Raw genomic sequence first — 13,203 nt, forward strand, 5'->3', positions numbered from 1 at the left:
CCATATTCCCATGAACACAGATTTGTGGAGTTGATAAATGGCAGAACCTTACAGTTTGGCCCTGACAATCCATCCACATGCAGATGCATGGCAGCCCATATAGTCAACTGAACAGCTTCTGTATCAATGTCTAGCAAGGTAAGCAGCTACCTAAGCTGAAGAAGGCTCAGGAGCCTGAGACAGAATTACATACAGGCCTCTGAGGAAAGGGAAACAGTCATACCCAGGCAGGTGGCAGAGCATCTCTCACTTTCACCAAGCAACAGGAAAGACAGATGACCAAAGCATGAGGTTAGGAGGGCCAATGGAGGTCCACAATTAGCAATGGAGATAAAGAAACCAGGCCATGGCACCTAGGAGCACATGCATGGCAGGCAGGGAGTAAAAAAAGGCTCTGAGCAGCCAGTGGGCAACCCAGTCACGTTCAGAAACAAGCAAGGAAACAGCATCGCTGGAATAAACATTACTGAGTTCCACAATGGTTCCACACTCCTGTTTTCTGCCTTTCATGGATTCTGTGTTAAGGCCATAGCAGAGGTGAGTGACCCTCTTCTATCTTTCAGTAGGTTCTTACACTTAGAGGTTGGCAGGGATCCCTGCACACAGCTTAAGAGGGCTCCATTGTAGAAGGCTATGTGGTCAGAAGTTCTCCACATGTGATATGGAAAGCAGTCTATGCAGAAAATGGGAGGGACTGATCTCATAGCTTATGAAGCACATATATGTATGCTTATGGGCAACTGCATGCTGTGCACCCATGGAAGGAGGGAGGTCCAGGTATGCTACCCTGAGCTCCTTGGAAGAGAGAGCAGGATTAAAATGTACTAAATAAAGGGAGGCTGTGCAAGTGTGAGGAAAAAGCCCCCTACTTTTCATACATATGGACATCGTGATCACCAGTATGGTTGCCAGGGTGCCTGGAGTTTTGACTCTCACACATCTGCTCTAAGAAGTGGACTTTGCTTACAGTTTCTAAGGCTTATGTGGATACTATAAGCCTCAGCTTTGCAGCAGCATTCTACATCTCTGAAGGGTGTTAGCCAGAACTACAGACATGCTCCAGCTGCTCCTTGTGTGCCCAGTCTTGGCCGCTGCAGTGGAAGAAGCCAGGCCACCATGTTTCCAGCCTGTCTCCATGAACCAAAGGCTTAACACCACCAGAATCCATCTTGCTTTCCTGATCCAAGCATACCCTGCCAGGCTGGACTCATTCCTTCTTAGTGGGAAAGTCACACGTACACACCCTGAGCCTGCAAGCAACCCATTTGCCCCATGAATGGATTAATAGCTCAACTGTTAGTCCTGATTGTCTGGAAATACCCTAGACAATGGATCCTGCCAGGAAGAAGATAAGGAAGAGGAAAACCATCTCCTGTCTCAACCAAGTCTTTTGTCTAACCCAGGTGATACCTAGGCCAGTATTTGATTCCCTATTGTCACCTTCCCAGATAATCCCATTTAACCTTAAGTATCCAGCCATTCCCATTTCTCACCCCAGTCTAATACCTTGGAGCCGCCCCAGGCAGCATTGCAGCTTGGAAATTTCCAGGTTCACCGGACTAAGGTGAAGTTCATTGGCCCAAACTGGCATCCAATTAGGTGTCAGCAAGGGACTCACCATTGGCTCTGCGAATGTCCAGCCCTCATGGTCACCACAGAGCCTCCCCCTGCTCCTCCCCAAGACCTCCCAGCCCCTAAGGGTCTGAGGGAGCCTATTTAACCTCTGACCCAACTCCACTCATGTGTGCTTCTATTCAGCAACCCATTTACCGCTGTGTAGATACATCCCCGATTCCTGATCAGTTTCGGGCCCTTCCCCCCATTCCCTCAACTGTCGCCTTCGAAGTCTTCCTTGGAGTCTGCGAGAGGTAATATCACCCTGTCTCTATATGTACCCCTATCGATCTATCTATATTTCCTAGACCTGTGTGAATGTGTGATTGTTTTGTATTTTTACCTTGTATGAAAGAACTATTTTTCACAATAAATTACAATTGGTTTTTTATTAAATTAGAGTCCTTTTATTGAGCATTTACTATCTGGATGGTTGAGCCTGGTATACATTTGGTAAAAAGATTCCTATTAAGCCGGGTGTCCACCTAACTAATTCCCCAACCTCGTTTTGAGGGCATTTCGGCTTACACAAGATGGCCTCTGGAACAATATATACATTGGGGCTAGCCCAGGGGTAGGGAATGTTGGCTCTCCAGATGTTTTTTGCCTACAACTCCCATCAGCCCCAGCCATTGGCCATGCTGGCTAGGGCTGATGGGAGTTGTAGGAAAAAACATCTGGAGAGCCAACATTCCCTACCCCTGGGCTAGCCCCAATGTACATATTGTTCCAGAGGCCATCTTGCACAGCCTCCCTTTATTTAGTACATTTTAATCCTGCTCTCTCTTCCAAGGAGCTCAGGGTAGCATACCTGGACCTCCCTCCTTCCATTTCATCTCCATAACAACTGCAAAAGGTAGGTTAAGCAGAACACCACATATTTATTTATTTATCTGATTTATATTCCACCCTCCCCACCGAAGCAGGCTCAGGGCGGCTAGTGGTACATAGTGGTAAAGAGTCCTTGACTAAGGACATAGGACAACTGGGTTTGAACCCCTGCACTGTCATGAAAGCACGCTGAACTGTAGTTGTGAGGTGGAGAAGGAAGACAGAACAATGTGATGAGCTTTGAATCCAGTGGCACCTTTAAGACCAACAAATGTATATTCAGGATATGAGCTTTCATGTGCATGCACGCTTCTTCAGATACAATTAAATGGAAATAAGAAAAGCAGTTGTACATTTAGAGGGTGGGTTTTTTAACAGATAAATAACATTGTAACCATTTTGTATGCTAATTTACTACCCACTCTCTGTATGTACAACTGCTTTTCTTAATTCCATTTCATTGTCTGATGAAGTATGCATGCACACAAAAGCTCATATCTTGAATAAACTTTTGTTGGTCTTAAAAGTACCACTGGACTCAAAATTTGTTCTACTGCTTCAGACCAACATGGCTGCCCACCTGGATCTAATGTGATAAGCTGTTTTGGGTCCTAGGTAAGGAGAAAAACAGGCTATAAGTGAGGGAGGAGGGAGCAAAAAATTAAAATATGAGAGAATAACCAGGTCAAGACCACCCAAAAACTCCATGGCAGAATCAGGATTGGAACTCAGGTTTTCCTCAGTCCAGTACACTACCCTAAACTCTATTCCACAATAGTCTTTACAGAGAACAGTTTGTAAGTTTCTTTGACTTGATCATATTTGGCATGATCCAAAAGCCAGATGATGGATACTTCAACAGAAGAGAACAAAATATATGTCAAACACGCTTAACTTTGCCTAATGCTCACCTATTTCATTTTTTGCTAAACTCTTTCCCCTTTTTTAATGATTGTGGCATACTGGGAACTGTGCTAAGAAATTCAGATTAAGAACACACACATTCAAGCCTTTGGCAAAAAAAAAAAATAGAACTAGGAGGATTTGCTTTAAGAGTCTGCCCATTATTGGTAATATACTTCTAAAAGCATATTCTGCATGCTGGTAATTGTTTTGCTTTTTGCATATTTTTTTCTGACTTTTGGAACAGCAAGAAGGATTTGACATATCCTCAAACATCTGCTTTAATTAAGGTTTATGCTGAAGAATCCCTTCTCTCCAGAAAAATAAATATCCTGTCATTAGTCATCCTTTCTTTCCTCTTCATGCGCGGGGAGTAAAGATTTGGCTGCACATGAGACACTGGAGTGGAGACATCACCATTCTCCAAAACTGCCAGTGTTAATTCCAAGGGATATTGTCCTCATCAGCAAAGAAGCCAAGCCTTTGGACTAATGAACACCTTGCATTTAATAAAAATTAAGCTCTGACCCTGCTGTCTAGAGTAGCATGCTCCCTCTGGTGTCTGGGGAAAGCAACATACAAGCTGGGGGAACAGAATGAAGGCAGAGAGACATACAGAATGAGAGGAGTCCTATCTCCATGCTTCTTGGAAACAACAGCAAGACAGAACCTTTTTGATCCAGAGTTCATTGGTAGAGCACTTGCTTTGCATGAAGGTGGTCCCAGGTTTAACCAAATCCACAGGTCCTGGAGAAGTCCTCTCTCTGCCCAAGGCTATGGAGGGACTGAGGGTCTGAGTCCATATAAGGCAGCATCAGGATCCTACAGGGTATTTTAGCTGGTTATAGAGTTTATGAAGACCATAGCCAGGCTCTGCTCCACATGAACCAGTGGTGGGCCTAATCCCACTTTATGGACTCCTCTTGCCTCCCTACCCCCCGTCCACCTAAGTCCTGGACTCTGGGAGTTCCATGATAGGATCTTAAGTATATATGGATTTTATTTTATTGATTTTATTTTATCAAATTTATATCCCGCCCTCCCCTAACGGGCTCAGGGCGGCTTGGATCAGTTTGCTTCAGGACTGGGGTGCATGGAGAAGTGGGAGCTTAAACTCCTTCCCTCCAAGTACCATTTTGCTGACCAACATAACCCAGGGGAGCTGTAAGTTTCCCCCCCTGGCATAAACAAGAATGGCTCCCCAGAACCATTTCAGTACGGGAAAACAGTGCAGGAGAGAGGTGTCACTTAAGGCCCTCTCTCTTCAGGGTCTTGATCTGAATTGGGCCTGCACATGTGTGGGAATGAAGTGCTGAGCATGGAACTCTCACAACACACTTGTCAACAGGACACATGAATGCCACCATGGAAGTCTCTCTTACAGCATCACTCTGAAGGAGAAGTTCAATTGAGAATGGGACAACCTGTCCTGGAGGAAAGCTTGTACACTGCCACTGATCTCCTTGAAGGACATTTGATAAACTGGCCAGGATTTTCATAGAACCGTGGAGTTGCAAGGGATCTCCAGGGTCATCTAGTCCAACCCTCTGCACAATGCAGGAAATTCACAAATACCTCCCACTAAATTCACAAGATCAGCATTTCTGTCAGATGGCTATCTTTTTTCTATTTAATGCTGGCTTCCCATCTGTATCTGGGAACATTTTCCCATGCATGTTTTTTAATTTTTATTTTACTGGATTTATATCCTGCCCTCCCCATAACAGGCTCAAGGCAGCTATCCTGAGTTCCCTGGAGGAAGGAGCACATATAAGTATGAGGAAGGGAATGAATGAGTGATTATACATCCCACCCAGAAACTAAAATCTTGTGCTTTTACAATGGAATTGGAGTGAGGAGGACAGGAAGAGAACAGCTGAAACCTGCCCCCCCTTTGGGGTGGGGGGAAATAGCAACTGTGCAAGGATCCTATGCCTCCCTTCTGCCAAGTTGAGGACCCTTATTTAACTGCAGTCAAGTCTCAATTCTCATGGCCTAAGAAACCTCACATATTGTTATGCCTTAATTTGGTGTGCTTATACCCACTTCAAAAATGGTGAAATGGGTTTGAGCAGCAGGTTTTTGTTCCCGAGTACTGAGAGATTTAGCAGATCCAGTGGCATGACTTTCCACAGGGCTTTGGGGGGTAGAAAAAACCCAGGAGGAACTCATTTGCACATTTGCCAAGCCAGCCAGAACTGTGTTCCTGCTCGAAAAAAGCCCTGACTTTCCCCACTGAAAAAGAATTTCACTCAATATGTGACTGGGTCCAACCCAGTAACTTTCATTTATGACTTCCACAAGCAAGAAGAAGGAAATGGGCTTTGTTGTTTATGGCTCTGGTTGTGAAAACAGTAAGAAGTCAGAAGGAAATAGTAGAAGTTCAACCGCTCCATCCTTGTGCTCCATTCAGGGAAGTTTACGTCAAGAGTGGTGGAGTGGAGAGACCCCCTTTGCACTGCAACGCACAATCCCAAGGACCTCCTGATTTTCAGGAACAGCTTTCTGGGGCTAGAGGGGGCTGGAAAAAGAAAAGGAAGGCAGCTATGATCTCTTCTGTAAGCTCCATTCCACTCCTAGAAGTCTGGATGCAGCCCCACTGGCTGCCTCCATAACTGATGCGGAACAACCTAAATTGCTTCTTGTGATAGTTTAAAAAAAATCACAAAAGACTAAAACAAAGGTATCCTTCGCTCTGTAATGAACATATGAGCTTCATTTCTTACTGCATTAAGGGATTTCAGAAAGCCAGAGGTTTAGTCAGTGGTTTATTTAAGTGTAACTCCTTCCAAGTGTAATTTCTATATCTCAGCAAAGCTACAGGAATCCTCATTTTAGCTGCTGGGCAATGCTATTTATAGAGCTAAGGAGTTCCTTAAAATAGCCATCTTCATCCCCTTCCTTTTGTTCTTCCGCTGCCAGTTCTTCATATTCTCGGCGCAGGAGGCTTAATGTCTGGTCGAGGCTGTGGTCTCCTTTGTAGTTGTCTCTGCAAAAGGCCAGCAGCACATGCATGGTCTGGAGGACCTTTTCCCTGGTGTCGTGTTCCTTGGGAAGTTTCAAGAGATCTGAAACGATGGTGCACCAGCCCTGTTCTAGGATGGCGGGACCCAAGTTCACCTTGCTGTACTGCTGCCCTCTTTCCTGCATGTGATCATCATCGTCTTGAGACTCCTTGAGCAAAAGCTGCAACAAAGTCGTTTAAAATTAGTATTCATTCTGATACATTTGCATTTTCAGCAAATGCATTTGTTTATACACAGGTAGTAACATCATGAATCTGCCTTCATTAATGGAGCCCCCACCCCAGACTTTCAGCTTTTCTTGAGCCCCTTTCCCCCACACTCTAATTTGTCAAGATAAAATGTTGACCTGGCAGATTTCAAAAATCATATTTGGCTGTGGGAATGGATCGCACAGATAGACACAAGTGGAAATGGATGTCACAGCATGGTTAAGCAGCAGAGGCAAGGAGGCTTAGAAAAGTCAGAAGGCTTTTAAATAGAATAGAGGGTACATCTTTACCCAGTTGGGGGAAAACCCCCAGGATAAGAGACTCTGAAAACTAATTGCAAATTGACAAGAAAAGACAAGCAGGGAAGCAATCTGGAATGAAAGTTGCTAAAAATACAAAACAAAATTATTTTAAAACAGCTGCAACAAGAAATCAGGAATTCCAAATGACAAAGTTAAGAAAGGTGCATTGGAGGAAGACAGGAAAACAAAGACAGAAGCCATGTCAATTCTCTGTGTCATTTTTTACCAGAAAGGGTCAGAGAGCGACACAGAATCCTGATCTCCTGCTTGCAGAGGAGAAACGCTGCATCAGAAGCAGGGCAGTCAGCTGTGACCAAGGATGAAGGTTTAAAAGAAACCACACAGTAAGTAGGGATGAGAGGCAGGACTGCATTCACTGGAGAATTCATAAAGACCTGTGAGAGTAAGTAGTTGACCTTTAGGTCCTGATGCTTGTCAGAAAATGGAGGCTGGGTGACTAATTCCTACTACTCCCCCCATCTTTCTGGTCAGCCCACGTATGCTGTCTGAGGAGGGAGAGGCCTCCCACTCATTAGTATGCAGTAAGGCAGCTCCTTTCCAGCAGCAATTTCTTAGATTGGATTGGCTTGCTGATCACTCTCCCAACTGTGATCCAGGCAAAGTTTTGCTTGCTAATCCCATTACGGGATTTTACCCATCAAACCAACTGGAGGCAGCAAGCTCTTGCATCCCTAAGGAAGCCACCTCCACAGACAGCTTTGAGGAAGCTGCTCTGAGCCATCTACCGTGGCCAGGTAACCCTTGGCTGGAGTCACTGACACCGCTTTGTCTCCACCACTGCCGCACTCATGCAGGAGGCCCCATAGCTGTGCTGTGCAACAGAGAACAGATGGTTGTGCCACATATGCATGAGTGCATCTGCCAGGAGAAGAGTCTCCCTGCCAGCTGGGATCAGCAACAGGCAGCAATGGCTTCTGCCCAAGTTCTCTACAAAAAATGGCACAGCCAACTCATATAAGACATTGTCTGGCTCAATTTGGATTGCTCCAGCAGCGGCCAAGTGTGAGTGGTGTGATTCAGTTGCGGGGATGTGAATGGCTCTGCTGCCACAAACACAACACATTACGGAAGGGGCTACTCAGAAGTAAGGAATGCAACAATAGCTGGGACATTCTTCTTTATGCTTGACGGAACTCTATACATCTCTCACTAAATGCCAGATTTCCCCCTCCTATCCTCTGTGGACCTTGGTCGTAAGTACCTTCACTGAGAACCGATTTAAATATCTGACTACCATAAAATGGCCAATGGATGAGGTTACCGCAGCTGTTGTTTCAGAAGCACCATCGTTAATGCAGATTTGAGATAAGGTCTCTCTATTAAAGACAGCATATTCCTGTCATTAATGCTCTTGGGGAGGAAGCCACAAATGACTGAATAAAAAGGCTGCATCCAGAAGGAAACACGAGGAGCCCACAGGAGGCGGGGGGAGGGGGAATGGCCAGGGTTATGAAAGGAAAAAAATGTCTGAAACCATTCACAACAGTTCCGTGTGGCAGAGTACATTAAAGAAGGTTACTGCCAGACAACCAGGGTAGGCCCACCTTCCGCCTCAGTGGCAGATTTAGTGCATCATAAAAGCACTGAAATTCTACCCAGAGGTTATAGCATCATTCTATCTCAAGCAAGTCTCCCAAACTCTAGAAAATGGCTGTCCTTCCCCTGCTGCTCAAACACAGCCTTTTCTACAGCTGGAACAGGGGCCAGCAGCAGCTCCCTCCACAACCTGCTGTCAAATCAAAGCATTAAAACTTGGTGCTGCCAGTTGCTTCAGAGCCCCTGGGTATCCGTATGACACCCTAAAAGCCGTCTAGAGGGGTTTTTTTTAAAGAATACAAAAATTGATGGTAGCCTCAGGGCTTTTTTGAGCAGGAACACTATTCTGGCTGGCTTGGTGTCAGGGAGTGTAGCCTAATATGCAAATGAGTTTCTGCTAGACTTTTCATACAAAGAAAAGTCCTGGGTAGACTTCTGCTAATTCAGCCCAAAGTTGTGCCATTGCATCTCACAATCAGACTCTACATCACCACTGTGACTGGTCTTAGCCAGAAAAAGTGCCACATGAAAGGCTAGTTTGGTGTAGTGGTTAAGAGTCAGTTTGGTGTAGTGGTTAAGTGTGTGGACTCTTATCTGGGAGAACCGGGTTTGAATCCCCACTCCTCCACCTGCAGCTGCTGGAATGGCCTTGGGTCAGCCATAGGTATCTCAGAGCTGTCATTGATAGGGCAGCTTCTGGAAAAGCTCCCTCAGCCCCACCCACCTCGTTGTGGGGAAGAAGATAAAAGAGATGAACATGATAAAGGGATGAACATAAGTCAACAGTGTGATGCGGTGGCTAAAAAGGCAAATGCAATTTTGGGCTGTATAAACAGAAGTCTAGTGTCCAGATCACGTGAATTGACGGTATCGCTTTACTCTGCTCTGGTAAGACCTCACCTGGAGTACTGTGTTAAGTTTTGGGCACAACATTTTAAGAAGGATATAGACAAGCTGGAACAGGTCCAGAGAAGGGTGATGAAGATGGTGAAGGGTCTGGAGACCGTCCTATGAAGAAAGGTTGAAGGAGCTGGGCACGTTTAGCCTGGAGAGGAGGCAGCTGAGAGGTGATATGATCTTGAAGTACTTGAAGGGCTGTCATAGAGAGGATGGTGTGGAATTGTTTTCTGTGGCCCCAGAAGGTAGGACCAGAACCAATGGGTTGAAATTAAATCAAAAGAGATTCTGGCTCAACATTAGGAAGAACTTCCTGACCGTTAGAGCGGTTCCTCAGTGGAACAGGCTTCCTCAGGAGGTGGTGGGCTCTCCTTCCTTGGAGGTTTTAAAACAGAGGCTAAATGGCCATCTGACAGCAATGAAGATGCTGTGAATTTAGAGGGAGGTATTTGTAAGTTTCCTGCATTGTGCAGGGGGTTGGACTAGATGACCCTGGAGGTCCCTTCCAACTCTATGATTTTATGAGATTGTGAGCTGCTCTGAGACTCTGATTCAGGGTGAAGGGTGGAATATAAATCCAATGTCGTCTTCTAGGTTCTGCCTCTCCCTAAAAGTGGCCAATGAGAGCAGAGAGAATATTGAGAGTGGGGGTTAGAAAAAGAGCAGTTAAAAATGACAGGGGTTTTTGGCAGAGATGTTGACAGCTAAGGCGCTGAGAAGGGGAGGGGAGAATTTCTGACTGTGTGGAACTGTGCAGATGAGCTGTTTAGAGCAGGCTGAAAATACTAAATTTGTAACTAAGAGATCCCAGTTGTAGGAATAGGACCTCAGTTCAAAAGTTCAGTGGAAGTGAAATGCTGTGAGCTGGCCATGGCTCTCTGTGTATCTTAAAAGAGACAAGAATGGTAGCTTGTGGTGTCCAGATCTGCAGATAACCAATAACCTGAGAGAGTGGTTTAAGAGGGTGGAAAAGAGCCCCATGGTGCAAAGTGGTAAAGTTGCAGTACTGCAGTCGGAGCCCTCTGCTCACGACCTGAGTTCGATTCCAGTGGAAACTGGTTCAGGTAGCCGGCTCGAGGTTGACTCAGCCTTCCATCCTTCCGAGGTCGGTAAAACGAGCACCCAGCTTGCTGGGGGGAAAGTGTAAAAGACTGGGGAAGGCAATGGCAAACCACCCCGTAAAAAGGTCTGCCGTGAAAACGTTGTGAAAGCAGCGTCACCCCAGAGTCGGAAACGACTGGTGCTTGTACAGGTGACCTTTCCTTTCCAAAGACTGTGTGTGAGGGAAAAAGGGCGCCACAACCTGTTAGTGGAGGAATGAGGTAAATGGGTACACAACAAGACTCCAGGGGTAGGTTTTCACAAAGATTTGGAAACACAAGGTTTCCCAGTCGCTAGGATCCTCAGGGCTATCTGTGGAAGAAAGGATTTCTACTCCTGCAGTGCAGCTTCTTTGCTTCCACAAGAACACATGAAGCTGCCTTAGGCTGAATCAGACCACCAGTCTATCAAGGTTAGTGGCAGTGGCTCTCCAGGGTCTCACATTACCTATGTATGATCCTTTAAACTGGAGATGGCAGGGATTGAATCTGGGACCTTCTGCAAGCCAAGCAGAGGATCTACCCCTGAACTATGGCCCCATTCTCAGGCACTGCAGCTCAGGATGCCTCCCACCACATGCCACTCTTTAGGCACAGAGAACTCCCCTGGAACAGGAACTATTCTGGGCAGCAACAGGGTGTCAAGAAAACCACACTCTACGGGCTGAACTGAATTCCTTCTGCTCATGGAAATGCTGTGCAGGGGTGTCAAACTCATTTGTTAGGCCAGTGTCAAGCATGGCTAATTCTGATCAATAAACAATGGGTTTATGGCCTGTCAAAAGCAGGCCTGGGTAAGATCCTAGAGAACCAACTGCTGCTAGTTTATTATCTTTTCCTGGCTCCTTTTTGTTTTATGACTGTTAATTAGAGGGAACAGAGCAATCAGCACCTTCCCATGAATCCTTCCGCAGGAGGAAGAGCCATCTGGGCAATGCAAGGCCGAATGCCTGATAACGCCCTGGGAATGTATGTAGTTTTGATACTCTATGTGTGAACGCTCCCCTGCTTCCCCTCCCATAGGAATCTCTTTGAAGTGTATCTTAAAACCCGTATATCAATGTAGGTAGGTAGGTAGGTAATTTTATTTATATCCCGCCCTCCCCGCCGGAGCAGGCTCAGGGCGGCTAGCAACATCATTCAGTTATACAAAAAAACAAAGTTACATTTAACATTAAAATCTGATAAATTTAAAATTAATTAATTAATTAATAATAAAAGTGCTAATGCTGCTTGTTCTTTTTTATGATGGCGGTAATCATTAGCAAGTACTTTCTTCGTCAGCGAAAGCCAGTCGAAAGAGGAAAGTTTTGCAGGCCCTGCGGAATTGATCAAGGTCCCGCAGGGCCCGCATTTCCTCTGGAAGTTGGTTCCATAGGTTCGGGGCTACAGAGGAGAAGGCCCGATTGCGGGTGCATTGCAGCTTCACCTCTCTTGGTCCGGGGGTGGTCAACAAGTTTTTTCCAGCTGACCTCAGTGCTCTCTGGGGTTCATATGGGGAAAGACGGTCCCTAAGGTAGACAGGTCCTCGACCATATAGGGCTTTAAAGGTAATGACCAGCACTTTGTAACGAACCCGGAATATAACCGGCAGCCAGTGCAGCTCGCGCAGCCCAGGCCGTATGTGCTCCCATTTAGGGAGCCCCAGCAACAGTCTGGCTGCTGCGTTCTGCACCAGCTGCAGCCTCCGGGTTCGGTACAGAGGCAGCCCCATGTAGAGGGCATTACAGTAATCCAGTCTCGAGGTGACCGTTGCATGAAGTACCGTTGCCAGGTCTTGGCGCTCTAGGAAGGGAGCCAACTGCCTTGCCCGCCTCAAATGGAAAAAGGCTGACTTGGCAGTGGTTGCTATCTGGGCCTCCATTGATAATGAAGGCTCCAGTAGAACTCCCAGACTCCTAACCCGGTGCGCCGCTTTCAGCGGCGCCCCGTCGAAGACTGGCAGAGGTATTTCTCCTTCCCGGGCGCCCCGACCCAGACAAAGGACTTCTGTCTTCGCTGGATTCAGTTTCAGCCCACTCTCCCTCAACCACGTTGCCATATCCTGCAAGGCCCGGTCTAAATTCTCAGGGACGCAGTCAGGCCGGCCGTCCATCAGCAGATAGAGTTGGGTGTCATCTGCATATTGATGGCACCCAAGTCCATATCTCCTGGCAATCTGGGCAAGAGGGCGCATATAGATATTGAATAATATTGGTGAGAGAACTGCCCCCTGAGGCACTCCACAATCCAGTGTGCGCCTCCGGGACCGCTCGCCACCAATTGCCACCCTTTGTCCCCGATCCTCGAGGAAGGAGGAGAGCCATTGTAAGGCAGACCCCCTCACCCCTATATCGGCGAGGCGGCGGGTCAGTAGCCGATGGTCGACCGTGTCGAACGCGGCCGACAGATCTAACAACATCAGCACCGCCACACCGCCCCGATCCAGATGCCGTTGGAGATCATCTACCAGGGCGACCAGTACTGTCTCCGTCCCATAACCCGGGCGAAAGCTGGACTGGCAAGGGTCTAGGATGGAAGCGTCATCCAGAAAGCTCTGCAACTGCGACGCCACTGCCCTCTCTATTATTTTACCTAAAAACGGTAAATTAGAGACCGGTAGGGAGTTTGCCAATTTGGCCGGGTCTGCTGTACTTTTTTTCAAGAGGGGTCGGACCAAAGCCTCTTTCAGGGATGATGGAAAGCGCCCCTCCAAGAGGGATCTATTTATGATGTCCCGTAGAGGACATTCAAGCTCCCTCAGGAGCTTGGTTTGGTTTCATTC

The 13,203-nt window shown here is 46.7% G+C and overlaps 1 protein-coding gene across 3 annotated transcripts in view; it reads right to left on the minus strand.

The window, feature by feature from the left end:
* Window positions 1-6,103: 6,103 nt before the first annotated feature.
* Window positions 6,104-13,203, minus strand: part of SIL1 (SIL1 nucleotide exchange factor) — a 132,610-nt gene continuing 125,510 nt past the window's right edge. For all 3 annotated transcript variants that reach the window (XM_060232977.1, XM_060232984.1, XM_060232972.1), the window contains one exon: window positions 6,104-6,534. In XM_060232977.1, the coding sequence (XP_060088960.1) occupies window positions 6,178-6,534 (357 nt within the window). In that variant the 3' untranslated portion in view covers window positions 6,104-6,177. The remainder of the gene's footprint in view (window positions 6,535-13,203) is intronic.

The sequence above is a fragment of the Heteronotia binoei genome, chromosome 1, assembly GCF_032191835.1.
Source record: "Heteronotia binoei isolate CCM8104 ecotype False Entrance Well chromosome 1, APGP_CSIRO_Hbin_v1, whole genome shotgun sequence".
Taxonomy (NCBI): Eukaryota; Metazoa; Chordata; class Lepidosauria; order Squamata; family Gekkonidae; genus Heteronotia; species Heteronotia binoei.